The 18,641-nt window shown below is 40.1% G+C and overlaps 1 protein-coding gene and 1 pseudogene across 1 annotated transcript; both read left to right on the forward strand.

Annotated features, from left to right (window-relative positions):
• The first annotated feature begins 890 nt into the window (after positions 1–890).
• On the forward strand, positions 891–12,887 carry LOC126618299 (uncharacterized; annotated as a pseudogene).
• A 2,179-nt stretch (positions 12,888–15,066) lies between these two features.
• On the forward strand, positions 15,067–16,807 carry LOC126619699 (peroxidase 9-like). The gene is made up of 4 exons (XM_050288116.1): positions 15,067–15,340; positions 15,421–15,612; positions 15,716–15,881; positions 16,389–16,807. Exons 1-4 carry the CDS (start codon positions 15,086–15,088, stop codon positions 16,736–16,738), a joined length of 963 nt encoding a protein of 320 aa, XP_050144073.1. The 5' UTR covers positions 15,067–15,085; the 3' UTR covers positions 16,739–16,807.
• The last annotated feature ends 1,834 nt before the right edge of the window (positions 16,808–18,641 follow it).

Genomic DNA, 18,641 nt, shown 5'->3' on the forward strand with positions numbered 1-18,641 from the left:
GATTTGAGGAATACTTTACAGGAAGCATGATGATTTGATTATACGTGATTATATATATATATGTTTTGAATTATTTTCATTATATCGTATTTTCTATAGAACCCTCATTCTGATAGACTATCTGATCGATGAAGATAGGATGCTAAGAATGTGTTTCAACTGATTTTCGAACACCTCTTCATAGTATAGAGGATCGATGAATCTATGCTACGAAGTTGTATTTTAGAGATGAATTGTGTTTTGTGTGTACCTAGTGAATACCATGTCGCCTGGGGCGAGGATCTGGTGTTGGCATTGAGGCCGGGAGAAATAATCCCTAGCGGAAAGCTGAGGGACCACGGAGACTGGCATTGGGCCGAGAGGGAGTTATCTCATGGTGAAGGCCATAGAGATTCAGGTGCAGGCATTGGGCCGGGAGATATTATTATTCGGTGCACTCACTAGCAGCACAACTTGTGTTATGCTTCCTGATATGATTTTCTGAGATTGATTTGCAGATGGATATATGAATTGTTTTATGGCATGCTAGAGTTAAAAGCTTATCTCTTATTATTCTAGTAGTTTTCATTATTAAACTGTGGGGGTTAGTATGTTCATAACTGTTTTCGTACTATGTATGTATATAAACTTGGTTCACTCACCCCTGTTTTGCGCCCCCATTCGGGACTTAGGATCAAGGCACATAATCCCGTCATCAAGGCACTTCCGCAGCGGTATCTTCGAGTCCTCTCGGAGTAGGACCCATCTTTTTGTTTCATTTAATTTTATCTTAATTCTTTTAGTGATTAGGTTTAGTTGTGTGCTCTGAACACCTTCCTAAATTGTTAATTCATTATTTTTAAATTCATAACCCGTATTTATTCCTTATTCTCAGCTTTTGCATTTAATAAATGGTTTTCTTCACCCTCGGGTGTCGGCCAGCACGTGCCTACCCTGGTATTCCGGGAATATCGGGGCCTGGGGCGTGTCAGAAAGACTTTGTTCAACGGTTTTGTGCGTATCTAGTGGTCATTATATATATGTCTTGGGGTGGGTGTTGTAGGATCCTTCGGGCGATTAATACTTTATATGCCTTCGGGTGGGTGTTGTAGAAACGTGCGGGCGATTGATATTTGTGAAGAAAGTGTTCTGAAGGAAAAGTTCTATGTTCTGCCTTCGAGCGATTATGATACCACTAGTTAGCACACTTTATACGAGATATGATTTATGACAATTTTTATGGCATGCTAGGGTTTTCGGAAAACCTATTACATATTATGCTATGAGTTTTCATAAAACTTTGGGGGTTAGTATGTTGATAATTGTTTCAGTATTATATATATATATTAACTTGGTCCACACATGTTTGTTTTGTGCCCCCTCAGGACATAGGAACGAGGACTACGATCCGACGTATGAGGCATTCCCATACCAATGACATCGTGTTATCTCCTCTGCTTTGACCACTCTTATAATAATACCTTCCGTTGTAATTTGATTTAGAATATGCTCTGAACATGCCATGCATCATCATTGTGAATTCATTGATGGCAGTTGAATATTATTTATATCACTATCTTCACGTTATGAATTGTCACATCTTATTATCTTGCTACAATTTAGGTGCATGTTTCACATGTTCTCAAGATTTGCATTCATTAAATGGCTTGCGTCACCTTCGGGTTTCGGCCAGCACGTGGCCATCCCGATGTCCCTCAGAAATCGGGATCGGAGCGTGTCATACTGTTGAGAGTTATCCCACATCGGTAAGGGACAATGTTTGTTATGTGCTTATATGGTCTTGGGTTACTCCCCATATTGCCAATTGGTTTTATGGTAGAACCTTTACTTTCTTCATGGTATCAGAGCATGTTGTCCCACGTGTGAAACCAAACGGCCACATGAGCTCCACGTCACCCTGTTATGTTGATCCATGTGTTAGGCTAAAAAACTCGACACACATGAGGGGAAGTGTTGAGAATGAGTCCCATATTGATGGGAAGAGGGACCTTGCATGGGCTTATAAGAGATTGGGCTACTTCCCATATTGCCAATTGGTTTTATGGTGGAACCTCAACTTTCTTCACCTACAAGATATTCAATTCAAGCATAGGAATGGAAGGGAGGTCAGTCTCATGCTTTCTTTCTTTCTCATTGTACTGTGTTAATTGTGAGATTATGTTTGTTTCTTGAGAAAAAGATAGAATATGTGATTTGGGAATAACCATGTTTTGGCCAAATTTAAACGGATTAGTTTGGGGGGAGAATTATTTGTGGTAACTTGGGGGTAAAAGTCCTAGTTTTGATTGATGTTGGGAAGGCTGAGCACTCTCTTTTGTGTTTCTTCATTGTCATTTTTCGCCTGGTTTTCGAAGAAAAAACTTACATTGTGGGTGTTGAGCACAAGCGCAATACAGCGGATTAATTTGGCGTGGAGGAATCACTCAAGGAATTGACTCAGCTAGCTGATACTGCTGGACTTATGGTTGTTGGTTCCACGTATCAAAAGTCAGTAGTTTTTTATGCCTTCGTGTTTCTTTGCTAGTATAGTGCTGTTCAACCTACTTGCTAGTCTGTGTGCTCAATTATTTGATGCTGATCACCTAGCTTCAAATTGCTAATGCCCATATGTAATGCAGACTCGTTTCTCCAAACTCAAGGACATACATTGGATCCGGCAAGGTTGCAGAAATCAAGAGCAAAATTAACGCATTGGTAGTTGAGAATGTGATATTTGATGATGAGCTCTCAGCAGGGTATGAAACATGACTTTATAGTTATTACGTACATGCTTATGGTCACTGTAGATGAGACTGACTCCCTTTCCCCCGCATCATTCAATTTCTGTTTAAATTTTATTTTCTCCAAGAACCTTTCAAGCACTACTATGTTTAAAGTTTTTGTCCTTGTATTCAAATTTTACTGTGCGTTTGCGCAATTTGGAAAAGGCTTTTGGTGGGGAGGTTAGAGTTTGTGATTGCACTGCCCTCGTTCTGGATATTTTAACCAGCGGGCTGCAACACATGAAGCAGCTTTACAGGTAATTTATCATTGTGCTTTTAATTCTAGGTAATAATTTGTTTCGTTATATTTGAATATACGACAACAGCTTACTTGGTACAGTTGTAGTAACTAGTAACGTAATAACAAAATACAAATTTTCCAGAATTATCATGCAGACAATATTTCATTTGTGATCTTCTAGGTTGCATCGGCACAAATGGAATACCAGTTACCTCGGCTAACAAAAATGTGGACCTATCTTGAGCGTCAAGCTGGAGGACAGGTTAAGGGGATGGGAGAGAAGCAAATTGAACTGGTTAAGCGTATCTGACGCACTCAAGCAAAGCCCTTCAATTGAATCGACAATATTCCAGTAATTCATTGCATGATAGAGATGGATGTTTATCGTAATGTGGAGCCGTTCTATAGCATTTGTTGATTACAAACTAAAACGAAGATTTTTGTCTGGAAATTGATTCGCTGTAAGTATGTCTCTAATGCTAGATTGGTGTCCTTAAGGAGGAGTTAGAATCTGTCCGAAAGCATAGAAAGCAGTATCGTAATCAGCGCCTTTCGGTACCTGTCCCTGTAGTATCTTTGGTCAGTAAATACTTTGACATTGTGGAATCCACATTTATTTGGTGGTGATTTTTAGTTTCTGCCCGGTTTTGCATGTTTTGCTCTGAGAAACTAGGTTGGGTACACCAATGCTGGCAATAGTACTCTTTTAAATCAGTTGACTGGAGCCAATGTGATTGTGAGGATCGATTATTTGCAACCCTAGATCTAACCACAAGAAGAGTTGAGGTAGCTTGATCATACTCTGGCAGATTTCTTATTACATGATCATGAGTTATCTACCATATAAACAACTGAAAAGTCAGAGAAGCAAAATTTTGATTTTGATGTAGTACTGAAGAGAAACTCCGTCTGTGTAAGTTTATCTTACATTGCCGGTCCAAAGCCCGGATAAAGGAGGAAGGGGAGGGCGTCAGGTAGTCGACAACCGGCATTCATTGGTTACGTCAAATCCTTATGAAAATGAATCCAGAATGAAATCACGCTAAAGCTAGGGCGTCACCCGTAAGTGGCGTGCTGTGTGGCCTGAACACAGTGATAAGTGAGCAAGGGTCGCTGTATCTCCATCGGCACCCGGATGCAGTGTTAAATGAGCAAGGGGGCCATAGAAACTTCTTTTCGAACGACTCTGCTCAAAGTTGTTTGGGAGCATATGCTCCTATCAATTTTACACAGGACACACAAAAGAAGTACTTTGATCCTATTAGACGGGGGAGGGTGAAGAAGCTAGGACAGAAAGGTAGAGTTCAAGAGAGTAGAATGTGTTTAGGAACGTGGAATATAGGAACCTTAACGGGAAAATCTATGGAAGTAGTGGAAGTTATGGTGAGGAGAAGGATAAATATTATGTGCCTACAAGAAACTAAGTGGGTTGGTCTTAAGGCAAAGGATCTAGAAAACTCAAGGTTTAAACTTTGGTATTCGGGCACAAATAAAACGAGAAACGGTGTTGGCATCATTGTGGACAAGACCTTGACACAAGATGTTGTAGATGTCAAGAAGGTAGGAGATAGAATCATAGCAATCAAGATTGTAATAGGACAAGAACTCATCAATGTGATTAGTGCGTACGCACCTTAAGTAGGGTTGGATACGAGTTCGAAGGAGAAATTTTGGGAAGACCTTGGAGACTTGGTACAAGGAATTGCTCAGACGAAGAAGTTATTTATAGGAGGAGATTTAAATAGACACGTGGGCAGGGAGACAGGCAACTATGGAAGTTTTCATGGTGGCCATGGTTTTGGAGAGAGAAACGAGAATGGGGAAGCTATCTTGGATTTTGCAATGGCATATGATCTCTTATTAGCCAACACCTTCTTTAAGAAGAGAGAAGAACATGTGATCACCTACAAGAGTAGGTCGTCAAAAACACAAATAAATTTTCTTCTAATGAGGAAATGGGATCGTATAACTTGTAAGGAATGCAAAGTTATACTGGGAGAGAGCTTGGCTAATCAACATCGCTTGTTGGTGATGGATGTACATATCAAAAGAGTGAGAAAAAAGAACAAGACTTGGAAGTGCCCAAGTACTAGATGGTGGAATCTAAAAGGAGAAAAACAGGTCATTTTCAAAGAGAAAGTAATCACCCAGTGTGTGTGGGATAGAGAGGAGGAAGCTAGCCAAATGTGGGATTCCATGGCTAGTTGTATCCGAAAAGTAGCAAAAGAGGTATTAGGAGAGTCCAAGGGCTTTGCTCCACACCAAAAGGAATCTTGGTGGTGGAATGAGGAGGTACAAACAAAGGTGAAGGCTAAGAAGGAATGTTGTAAAGCCTTATACAAGGATAGGACCAATGAAAATGGTGAAAGGTATAGAAGAGCGAAGCAAGAGGCAAAGAAAGCTGTGAGAGAAGCTAAGTTAGCGGCTTATGATGATATGTATAAGCAACTAGATACCAAAGAAGGAGAGTTTGATATCTATAAACTAGCTAGAGTAAGGGAAAAGAAGACAAGTGACCTAAACCAAGTGAGGTGCATCAAGGATGAGGATGGAAAAGTTTTTGCTACAGAGAACGCGGTCAAAGACAGATGGAGATGTTATTTTCATAATCTTTTCAATAAAGGACATGAAAGGATTACTTCTTTAGGGGAGTTGAGTAACTCAGAAGAATGTAGAAACTACTCATTTTATCGTCGAATCAGGAAGGAAGAAATGGTTGTAGCTTTGAAGAAGATGAAGCATAGAAAAGCAGTGGGCCCAGACGATATACCGATTGAAGTGTGGAAAGTCTTGGGAGAGACACGTATAGCATGACTCACTGACCTTTTCAATAGGATTTTGAAAATGAAGAAGATGTTAAATGAGTGGCGAAAGAGCACTTTGGTGCCTATCTACAAGAATAAGGGCGACGTACAAAATTGCATGAACTATAGGGGTATTAAGCTCTTGAGTCATACAATGAAGCTCTAGGACAGAGTCATTAAGCATAGATTGAGGCAAGAGACACGGGTTTCGAACAACCAATTCGGGTTCATGCCAGGGCGCTCAACCATAGAGGCAATCTATCTCTTACGAAGATTGATAGAAAGATATAGAGATGAGAAAAAGGATTTACACATGGTCTTTATAGATTTGGAAAAAGAGTATGATAGGGTCCCAAGAGACATTCTTTGGAGGATTTTAGAGAAGAAATGAGTACGAGTAGCATATATCCAAGCTATAAAGGATATGTATGAAGGAGCAAAGACTGCCGTAAGAACTCATGAAGGACAAACCGAAAGCTTCCCCATAACTATAGGATTACATCAAGCCTCATCCTTAAGTCCTTACCTTTTTGCGTTGGTAATGGATGAATTAATAGGACATATTCAATATGATATTCCTTGATGTATGCTTTTCGTAAACGATATAGTGTTGATAGATGAAACTCAGGAAGGGGTAAATGCGAAGCTTAACCTTTGGAGAAAAGTGTTGGAATCTAAAGGTCTTCGCCTAAGCCGATCAAAGACAGAATATATGGAGTTTAAGTTCAGTGCAAATGGAGGCCAAAATGAGTTAGGGGTGAGGATCGGAGATCAGGAAATACCAAAGAGCGACCGTTTTCGCTACGTAGGATCTATCTTGGAAAAGAACGGAGAATTAGATGGAGATCTCAACCATAGAATACAAGTTGGATGGATGAAGTGGAAGAGTGCATCCGGCGTGTTGTGTGACCGTCGTATGCCACTGAAGCTCAAGGGAAAATTTTATAAGACGACAATAAGGCTGGCGATGCTGTATGGCACAGAATGTTGGGTGGTGAAGCATCAACACGTACACAAAATGGGTGTAGCAGAGATGAGAATGCTTCGTTGGATATGTGGGCACACGAGAAATGATAAGATTAGGAATGAGGATATCCGAGGTAAAGTAGGAGTAGCCGAAATTGTAGGAAAGCTGAGAGAAAATTGGTTACGGTGGTTTGGACATGTGCAAAGAAGGCCTACTGACGCTCCGGTTAGAAGATGCGACTACGGAACAGAGGTTCAGGGCCGAAGGGGTAGAGGAAGACCTAGAAAATCTTTGGAAGAGACTCTAAGAAAAGACTTAGAGTACTTGGATCTAACGGAGGACATGACACAGGACCGAGCACAATGGCGTTCTAAGATTCATATAGTCGACCCCACTCAGTGACTTGGATTTTTCAAGTCTCCAACCGAGAAGTTTTCCTCACTCGGGAAATTAAGGGAATACTACCTCAACCTACATGCTCCACTCATAAAGCTTCAACATACAAGCTTCAACAAAAGAAAAATTCAAAGAACTTAGTGAAGAAGGCTTTGGTGTATTTAACACAATATGTTGAAATCAAGCAAAGCTTATTTATTGATATCTCCGATAAGTTACAAATATGTACATATACATGAGTCAAAATAAACAAACAAGAGGGAGCCTTCACAAAGGTTGCTTAGGAGAAGTTTTAGCAGTCGGTAGAGCCCCAAAAAGAGAAGGCACCGGAGGGGGATCATTCGGAGCCTCAGTATTGGACAGAACCCTAGAAGGATGAGGCATCGTAGGTTGATCATTTGGAGCTTCATTACGCGGTACAGCCCTAGAAAACGAAGGCAATAAATGCCTTTGGAACAAACCCACAAACCTTTGATGATCAAGTAAAATCTGACCATTAGATTTCTTCATCTGGTCAAGCTTCCTCTTCATGTTTGTAGCATAGTCATGTGCGAGCCGGTGCAGCTGTTTATTCTCATGTTTGAGCCCTCTAATCTCCTGTTGAGACTCATCACTTCAGCCGCCAATGATTCAACTTGGCGAGTTCGAGCAAATAGGCGTTGGGCCATATTAGACACAGAACCTGCACACTGAACACTGAGAGCCAGAGAATCCTTAACAGCCAACTCATCAGACCGTTTGGAAAGTAGTCTATTATCTTAGGGAGTGAAAAGGTTCCTGGCCACCACCGCAGCGGTCATATCATTCTTCATCACGGAATCCCCAACGATAAGAGGACCAGTAGGGGATAAGAAGGATGAGCGTCATATATTGTCTGGAGAAGGCGTGGCTGCCTCTTCAACAAGGTTCAAGTCAAAACGACGGTCGGAAGGGCCAGACATTTTCAAATGTGTTGAAGAGAGAAGAGGTCGGACAAATCAAGATATTAGAAGTGCAAGAATAGAGCTTCTACTGGTAGAGATTCAAGTGTGCTTTGGAACTTAATGCCAGCCTCTATAAAATTCTGCACTCGACGGAGCTTCAGAAATCGAAGAGGCGCCTGCTCAGAAATCGAAGAGGTGTTTGCTTTCTCAAAAGCTGGGCTGCTCAAAGACCACGAGGGCCGATCTTAGAAATCGAATCGAATACACGTTTGCTTTCTCAAAAGCTGGGCTGCTCAAAGACCGCGAATGCCGATCTCAGAAATCGAAAAGACACCTGTTTTTTCAACCTTGTCAGCACCTGTCACATGCACACTCAGCTTCGTGGAAATTACGGGCATTCTATCGAAGATTTCTGGTGAAGTAGAAAGCACGTGAATCTTACTGTTCAATAATCCATTTTCCACACGCAATATCAGCTCATGGGTACCATAGATAACTTTGCCAAAGATCACTGACAAAGTTTAGACGCGTGAAGTTTGCAGCTTCCACTATATCGCTATGACCAAGAAGGGTAAAAGAATAGCAAAGAAACAGCACTAACAAAGTTTAGACACATAAATTTTGAAGGTCTAGCTACCATATTATTACCCACAAAGGTAAAGGAACAGCACCACTGCTGGATAATTGGAAAGTCCCTGTGTGTCAACCTCTGTGCTCCATGGCAAGGTAGACTAGTAAACATGCCCAACCTTTACTCACATTCGAGAAAACACTCCCAACAAGATTGCTTGCTCCAAAATCGAAAAGGCACCGTCCTCCGAATCTCGAGAGCCAGACTCCTAACATGCTTACTTTCTCAAAAATCGAAGAGACACCACTCTCCGAATCTCGAAAGCCAGACTCCCAGCAGGATTGCTTTCTCAAAAATCGAAGAGGCATCGTTCTTCGAATCTCAAGAGCCAGATCCCCGACAGAATTGTTTGTTCAAAAACCGAAGAGGCACCGCTTTCTCAACTTCGAGAGTCAGATCTCCTTGGATAAAACTTGTCTGTAACTTCACACGCAACATCAGCTTTCCAGATACCACATACCACTTTTTCAAAGTGCTCTGACAGAGTTAAAACACGTGAAGCTGGAAGCTCCCACTACTGTGCTATGACCAAGCAGGGTAAAGGAATAACATTACTACTTGTTGTTAGGGATACTCCTATATATGTCGACCTTCATCCTCAACTGACAGGTTGCAAAAATCCTCAACCTTTCCTCATATCTGAGAGGACACTCCCAACAAAGCCTCTTGAAATACTCAGTTTTCTTTCCCCCCGATAATACCTCTGTAAAAAAGCTACACCAGAGCAAGAATATCTCATATCATCAGGGTTAAAAGCAAGAGTATCTCATATCATGCTTTTTCCCTGTCTTTTCCTTTGGCCTTGTTCTTACCTGCAAGATAAGGAGAAAGAAAGCAATCAGTCAGCACTTGGAATCAAGCTTCCAGTCAGGAACTGACTGCCTGGAACCCCTTACCTGATTACTTACCTGGCATTGCTCTCGAGTACTCATCTTCAACATCTTATGCTTCCAGAGAAGATACCACATCTGCCTGAGGAACAGATAGGGCAAGTGAGAAGGATACAAGGAAGCATGTGGAGACAAACGTAACAGAACACGTGCCGATACATCCACTACTTTGTCAACAGCAAAAGTATCCCATATCAGCAGGGTCGAACGTACTCTAGATTTGATGGACTTGTTTTAACTCTCAAATTCTTCAGTCGGCCTTATACTCTGGAGGAAACCAGAAAACCCTCTAGCCCAGTTCAAGAATAAGCCTGTGGAAAGTTACTTCTTCAAAAGCAAAAGTATCTCATATCATCTCTTCTCATTTTTCTTCTCTTTATCCTTCATGCTGCCTGCAAGATAGGGAGAATGAGAACAATCAGCCGGAACTCGAAATCAAACTTCTAATCTGGGACTGATTGCTTGGAGCTCTGATTGCTTACCTTGTCTGTCACCTCTTTCAGCAGATCCCCTAGCTTGGTGACTTGAGGGACTCCTACTACATGGTTTGTATCGCGCTTGACCAAGCCTGAAACTACATGCAAGCTTCAAGTGAAATTGATACATTACCTTGTGCATCTCCACCAGTTAAAGATACCACCCCTAGATGGAGGAAGAGTACTTCCAGAGAAGATGCCACATCTACCTATGAGACAGATAAGGCAAGTGAAGACGATACCACACTTCGGTAGTTAGAAGTTTCGTGATTACGAGATCATTCTCCCATAATATTTCCTAATGTCATTTGTACTAAATCATTCACTTGTACTCACTAAAGGAGAGTTTGAGCCTATGTACTTGTGTAAACCCTTCACATTTAATGAGAACTCCTCTATCCTGTGGACGTAACCAATCTGGGTGAACCACGTACATCTTGTGTTTGCTTTCCTATCTCTATCCATTTACATACTTATCCACACTAATGACCGGAGCAATCTAGCGAAGATCACAAACTTAATTTTTTCTGTTGTACCAAAGTCCTCACTGATTTTGTGCATCAACAATCCTTAAGTCCTTAATGGATGAGTTAACAAGACATATTCAAGATGATACTCCTTGGTGCATGCTTTTCGTAAACGATATAGTGTTGATAGATGAAACTCGGGAAGGGGTAAATGCGAAGCTTAACCTCTCGAGAGAAATGTTGGAATCTAAAGGTCTTCGCCTAAGCCGATCAAAGACAGAATATATGGAGTGCAAGTTTAGTGCAAATGGAGGCCAAAATGAGTTAGGGGTGAGGATTGGAGATCAGGAAATACCAAAAAGCGACCGTTTTCGCTACCTAGGATCTATCTTGCAAAAGAACGGAGAATTAGATGGAGATCTCAACCATAGAATACAAGTTGGATGGATGAAGTGGAAGAGTGCATCTGACGTGTTGTGTGACCGTCGTAGGCCACTGAAGCTCAAGGGAAAATTTCATAGGACGGCAATAAGGCTGGCGATGCTGTATGGCACAGAATGTTGGGCGGTGAAGTATCAACACGTACACAAAATGGGTGTAGCGGAGATGAGGATGCTTCGTTGGATGTGTGGGCACACGAGAAAGGATAAGATTAGGAATGAGGATATCCGAGGTAAAGTAGGAGTAGCCGAAATTGAAGGAAAGATGAGAGAAAATCGGTTACGGTGGTTTGGACATGTGCAAAGAAGGCCTACTGACGCTCTAGTTCGAAGATGTGACTACGGGACAGAGGTTCAAGGCCGAAGGGGTAGAGGAAAACCTAGGAAAACTTTGGAAGAGACCCTAAGAAAAGACTTAGAGTACTTGGATCTAACGGAGGATATGACACAAAACCGAGCGCAATGGCGTTCTAGGATTCATATAGCCGACCTCACTTAGTGGGAAAAGGCTTTGTTGTTGTTGTTGTTGTTGTATGTAGTACTGAACAGGCTTCAGGGGTTGCATGAAATTTGGTTAACATGCTATACAACCTTTGATTCTCCACTGACAATGAACTACTTTAGGTCCTATTCCCCAGAATTTGGGCTCCATCAGTTAAGAGTTTCTTCTCACAAATACTGTTGGTTTCATTCAGAAGTTACCAACTACAGTGGTAAGATGCTTGTACAATTTATTCATGAATATGCTACCGTGGAGTTTAATTTTTCTGTCTCCTACTGTTCATTTTCAACTGCATTGCAAGAAAAATGTTTCGACGAATGTCAGTCAAGCTGATCATGTCTTGCACTTCTTTCCACTAACTGATCTTACAGGTTGCTGCCTTCAGAGCAACACTGGAGGAGATATCAGAGTCATCATTGTTGTATGTGGTGGATATCAGGTACAATATATTTGGAAACCTTTGAAATGATGCATTCGTGATGGAGAACATTGTTACCTTATTAGATGTTGATATCAACTTCAGTCATCCACTGGCTGAGCAACAGGTAAAAGCTGTAGACAAAGTTTTGTCAGAACTAGACGTGTCTGCAATTCCAAAGTTGCTGGTGTGGAACAAGGTACAGTGAATGTACAGTGAATTTCCTTGATGGCTCAGTTATTAATCCGTGAGGAACTCTATTTTTATCATCATATCTGTGAATTCTGTGGTGGTGGTTGTTCGTTTATTTGCGTGGAGTTCGCATGGGTCTTCTTTTATAAATACTGATGATCATGAACCGGGTTTCATTCGTGAAGCGTATACACAAGATTGATGATACACGACTAATATTTTGCAGGCTGATAAGTTAAGTGATCCTGAAAGCATAAAGTTTAAAGCAGAAATGAGAAATGATGTAGTTTGCATATCTGCTCTGGCCCTCTGGGTGGTGAGGGCATAAATAAGCTGCAGAAAAAATTGAAGGTACGAGGGCTTGTTTCACTGTCCACTTTTGATACTCGAGAGTTGAGTCTGTACTTACATGAAGTGACAGCAATATGTTGCTTAACAGGACTCTATGGTATGGGTGGAAGCCTTGATCCCGCTCAAGGAAGGGGAGCTTCTTAGACCATACATAAGGTTGGAATGGTGGAGAGAACGGTAAGTATGCAGTGGATGTTGATTTTTAGGTAAACTTTTTGGTATGTGAGTATGATAGACGATATCCGACCCTTGCAAAGCAGGAAGCTTTTGTTGGCTTGGGTACGTGCATGCGTCTCAGTTTCATTATCGTTCTAAACATTTTGTATATTTATAGGAATATACGGACAAAGGAACGCTGATAAAGGCACACGTACCGCTGTGGTATGCAAGGTTACTAACACCAATGAGGCAACTGTGCATATCATGATCGCAATTTTATTCATCGACAGTCCATTGTAATTCTTCTGTACATATGTAGCATACCATCTTTCTGTCCGGTGTAAAATACTAACTAACTTTGTATCTTGTCCGATTAGTTGATGCAGCACGAAGCAAGAGGGAAACATAAACCCTCGTAGAACATTTTTTTTTCTGAAATCCACGAGAGTTTGAAAGAAAACCCAAAGGTTACTTTGATTAATCGATGATTGAATGATTACACTGTAACATCCAAAGGCTTTAAATAAACTGACTACAACTCCTAAAACAACTCAAATGACTGAAGTAAATAAAATGGTATTAGACATTAATCCAGTTGTAACTCAAATGTCCAAATTTTATTGCGAAAATTAAAACTACATTTGGAGGCTGAAACGACTTCGGACAGCCAAAATTCATCATACGTCACAGAGAAGCGATAAATTTGAATTGTGTCATCATTCCCTTTCCAAAAAAATATCATGGGCCCAAATTTGCGCTCCGGACACCAAATGTGCAAATTTCCATTGCGTCACTTTACCTTCGGTCCATTTTCTCTTCAATTCATTTGGTCATTTGTTGTGTGTCATTATTTTTCTTACTAGCATCTCAAAATGTGCAGCCTTTCACTTTTTGCATCTTATTGTTTTAAGTTATCGAGTTCACACGAGTTACCGTGTGGTTTGTTTGATGTACATCGCGGCAGGCAGAAGACACTGTCCAAACGTAGGTTTTCTGTATATAGCAGCCGAACCCTAATCATCGTGATTGAATCAATCAAACTTACCTAAAATCACAAATATGAAACAATTTCGAGGAGTTGTGCTATCATCTAGTCATGTTGTTCATCTTCTGCAAAACTGAAGCTGCAGTGGTATACGGTTCAAAGTTGAAGCTATTTCCAATTTTAGTCTGTTTAGCTGCTAATGGCATTTTCATAGGTCACCCTCATCTATACCCTAAACCCAATATTCAAACCGCGTTGGGATTTTGCCCAGCGTAAGAAACAGTGAGGAAACTTCATACGTATCCCTAAAATGGGATGGGTATTTTAAGCCTTGCGATGGTCCATTTCCTCTTTTAATCCATTCAGCCATTTGTTCCACATCATTAGTTTTCCTACTAGCATCTTAATTATTGTTTTAAGTTCTTGAGTTCACACAAGTTACCGTATGGTTTGTTCGATGTACATGCAAATCACACCTGGCAGAAGACACTGTCCAAACGTAGGTTTTCTGTATACAGCAGTCGAACCCTAATCATGGTGATTGAATCAATCACACTTACCTGAAATCACAAATACGAAACCATTAGTCCAATCAATCTTAAATCCATTTTGAGAAGTTGAGCTGTCACCTAGTCATGTTGTTTATCTCCTGCAAAACTGAAGCTCCAGTGGTATTTGGTTCAAAATTGAAACTATTCCAACTTTAGCATGTTTACCCGCTAATGGCATTTTCACAAATAAATTAATAGGTCATCCTATCTATACCCTTAACCCTATATTGAAATCGCGTTGGGATTTCTGCCCACGCGGGAGAAGTAGTGAAGAAACTTCGTACGCCTAAAATGTGACGCCAAAATAGGTATCATATTAGTAGAAAGCCTAAACCACTAGCGCTGGAAGGAAACTTTGATATTACCTTACACATTTTAATATATGTACACATGTAAAAAAAATTTGGGGCCCTGTGCGTAAAGAAAATTTGAGGGCTTTGTGTGGTGGTACCTTTTCCACACCCTCATGGCTGTCTCTGTAGTGCAGGAAAGTTATCCTCAGGAACAGAGTATAGAAAAGGTTTTCAGTAATAGCGTCTAACTTGAGTAGCTCTCATACCGCATGAAAAAAAAAAAGTAAGGTTAGGTGGAACCAAAACTCAACTATCGTATGCTTTTGTAGGAAATGCCTACAAATGATGTGGTGATGACACCCCTACCCCTTTTTTTCCTCTTTTAAGAGCATTGCATATTGATTGATTAAAGTGATGCAAACTCTATTAGCCAAAAGGGAAGAAAAACAAAATGTCAGAGAAATATTCTTTCTTGGAGCAGGTGACACCAGAGAATAAGTTTGACAATGTGAAAAGGTCTTTATCCACAGTAGTTGGGAGTGGTTCCATTTCTTCCATTAGTTCACCTCTATAAATTAACTAGACACCATGCAGTGAGAGTAAAACATACACTCGAAGCCTTGGAATTGAATTATCAATGGCAGTTTTCAGAGGAACTTTCTTAGGTCTTGTAGTTCTGACATTGGTGGTCTCAGCCACGCTCCCCGCTGCTCACCTGGAGGGTCCCAACTTTGGGTCGAGTGAACCTCACGGTCTTTTCCCACAGTTCTATCAATCGTCGTGCCCTCCGGTTGACAACATTGTCATCTCCGTGTTACAGCAGGCCATCGAGAAGGATCCCCGGGTGGCAGCCTCTTTGATAAGGCTTCACTTCCACGATTGCTTTGCTCAGGTTCGTTTTGATCAAAACTTACTTTGCAATGTCAATAAAATATGCATGCCTAAGGCTTATATGATATGATTGGACGACAGGGTTGTGACGCCTCGGTGCTACTAGACAACAGTACGACAATACGGAGCGAAAAAGGGGCAAAAACAAACGTGAATTCTCTGAGAGGGTTTGAAGTGATCGATGAGATCAAGGCCAAACTAGAAGAAGCATGTCCCCTGACTGTGTCATGCGCTGACATTGTCGCTCTTGCTGCTAGGGGATCCACCGTACTAGTAAGCAAACTAATTAGCCCTAACTATTACTTAATTATGACTTATTTAATTTACTAATAAGTGATCAACTTATTTGGTGTATGTATGTGGTGCAATGGAACAGAGCGGTGGACCTGATTGGGTGTTGCCACTAGGAAGAAGGGACTCCAAAACTGCAAGCGTGGAAATCTCTGAGAGAAACATTCCAGCACCAAAACCCGATCTCTCAGCCCTAACAGCCGCCTTCGAGCGACAAGGTCTTGAAGAAACTGACCTAGTTGCTCTCTCAGGTACCCAATAATTACTCAATTTTCTCCTTTGTAGTCATATTATATATAAGCGATCCCTCAACTCCCAATAATTACTCAATTTTCTCCTTTGTAGTCATATTATATATAAGCGATCCCTCAACTTCATAAGCTCTTCTGATTTTCCTTTCGACTTTCAAGTTAGTTTTGAGCTTTCTAATATTTGTCCTATGTTGTCAAAAGTGTTAAAATTTTCAGACAAATTGATGGTTATTTTTGTCCATTCAAATGGGCAAAAAGAATAGAAAATTTATTGAATTTGACAACTAGGCACAAATTCAAGACTAAAGAGACTCGAAACGAATTGAAAGTTTATTGGCAAACTGAAAGATGCTTATGAGAAAGTGAAACACTTTGGCTTTTAGTTAGGATGTGACACTATTATTAGTAGTGTAAAACTAACTTGTTTCACGAATCACGACCATCTAAACGCGACACAAATTCAAGTTGAACATTTATGGTATTTTTATATAAACAATATCAATGCAGGAGGGCATACAATTGGCTTCGCAAAGTGTTTGTTCGTCAGGCAGACTCGGAAATCAGTTTGCCCTAGAAGAGATAGCGACAACACACCTGCTCCCTTGGACTTTGTTTCCCCTACAAGGTTCGACAACAGCTACTTCAAGCTTATACTTGGGGGACATGGACTACTCCCGTCAGACCAAGTGCTTCTGACTGGGAATGGAAGGCAAGCAGCTGAGCTGGTGAAAACCTATGCAGCTAATGAGAGCTTATTCTTTCAGCAGTTTGCCAAGTCCATGGTTAAGATGGGGAACATTAATCCTCTCACTGGATTAAAGGGACAAGTCCGGAAGAATTGTCGCCGCGTTAATTAAGTTATTTACTAGCTAATTCAGTTTATGTGTATGCTTAAACTTTAAACTAAATAAGATACCTTTTGGTTTTAGCTTTTTAAATGTTTCTGGAAATAAAACATGAACTAGTTAAGAACTTTCTTAATTGCCCCTTTAAATCATTTGTACTTTTCTTTCTTCATGGTTGATTGATGCCTTTCCCAGGAACATATACATGTTGTTGCTTTAGATTTTCGTACTTACAACTCAACATTTCTGGATAAAACTCATTCACCTTTAAAAATCCACTATAAGCCCAAATTTAAAATCTACAACCACATCGAAACAGTATTGATCTATTAATACAATTTATTTACACTCATGTCACTCGTACTTTAGGGTCCGTTTTTCAAATTCTTAAATTTATGCCAAATTAAAAGTACTAGAAAAAATGAAATAAAATATATAAACTATTTGCATTAATTGTATCCATGTCATACCAGAAACTTACATTTTTTTGTGATATATTTTGTAGTAATTTTATCCATATTAATTGGTAGGTAAATTAGTTCGTTCCAATTATTGAAAAAATTTAAAACAAAATACAACACCTATATTATATATTTTGAATCAAATAACATTGCTTTAACTCGTACGTAAATTATTTTGTTCCAATTATTAAAAAAAATTCAAAAAAAAGACTACACCTGTATTATATATTTACGGAATGAATGCGTAAGGCTCAATGTTGTATATATAAATTGATTTGTATTAGATGGCAGTTGAAACGAACGAAGTTTTGGTGATTGGAATCGGCCTTTTTGTCAGTTGTTTGCTGCTCCAATGCGAACAAGCTGATGGAAAAGAACATATAGTGGGGCTGTCTATGCTGCAAATCATTTATGTCGAAAACAGCATCATCAGTGTGTTTTCTGACGTCCCCGAAATGATCAAATCTGCATAACTACCTTGCAAATTCATGTCAGATGGCGCAAAAAATATGAAAACCAGGATCTACTTGTTTGCATGTAAAAAGAATTTCCTTTCCTTCTGGACGCCGAAACGACGCCCTTTGTTCTTCAGTTTTTACATTGTATACGGCTCTAACTTGTATGGAAGAAAAAAATTTCAACTTCATGAGTTCAACTCTACTGAATATTTTGCTTTGCACTACTCTGATTTGCATGAACGAAGGGGAATGTAACCGGAAACCACACTGTTCTGACCAACCGGCCAAACCCGCAAAATTGAAACGGGCTTTAGGTTTAAAAAGTTTCACTTTTGTTTGTGGGTCATCAAACATAGTCCATATCCAAAACCTAAATGGGCTTACCATAAGTGGGCCTGACCCAATATAATCTAGAAACAATTTCTTATATATTATAGCCTTTTTATTTTCAAATTTAGGTAGATCCAAGTATAAAAAGTCAATCAAATGTTAGATTTCTCTTCGAGAGTTCTAGGGTGCTCTGGAATATCTCGTATATATACTTTAAAAGTTTTAACCATTAGATTTTACATTTTGTATTTCTAAATAAAAATTTAGTAGTTAAAAAAATACAAAATATTTATATTAAAAAATGTTATAGAAAATTACGTCACTGTAACGGTATCTCGTATCTCAGTGCTTTATAGATGTCATCATTTGAGACTCATCTTGTGTAAACAAGATGTGCTCATCTTGGACTCGCCTTGTTCAAAAATAAAGAAAAAACAAACGTGTTTGGTCGGCATCTTTGCTTAAGATATTCTCGTCCCTTGTTGTCGTAAAGTCACCAATGTCCTTCAATTTTTCAAACCATTTAACGCCGTACGTTAAGCCTACAATTCATAGGTCTACCCCATATTTCCCCGCTATTCTCGCTTGGCGTCCTCAACTTCCATCAAATACTGTTTGGACCCCCCTTGGCCCTTTCAAATAGGATGCAAAAAGACTATTTTGACC

Source organism: Malus sylvestris, chromosome 4 (assembly GCF_916048215.2).
Source record: "Malus sylvestris chromosome 4, drMalSylv7.2, whole genome shotgun sequence".
In the NCBI taxonomy this organism is placed as follows: Eukaryota; Viridiplantae; Streptophyta; class Magnoliopsida; order Rosales; family Rosaceae; genus Malus; species Malus sylvestris.

Coding starts and splice junctions, on each gene's coding strand:
- LOC126619699 (XM_050288116.1), top strand. CDS start 15,086: ATGGCAGTTTTCAGAGGAACTTTCTTAGGTCTTGTAGTTCTGACATTG. Junction 15,341..15,420: donor TCCACGATTGCTTTGCTCAG/GTTCGTTTTGAT, acceptor ATTGGACGACAG/GGTTGTGACGCCTCGGTGCT. Junction 15,882..16,388: donor TGACCTAGTTGCTCTCTCAG/GTACCCAATAAT, acceptor ATATCAATGCAG/GAGGGCATACAATTGGCTTC.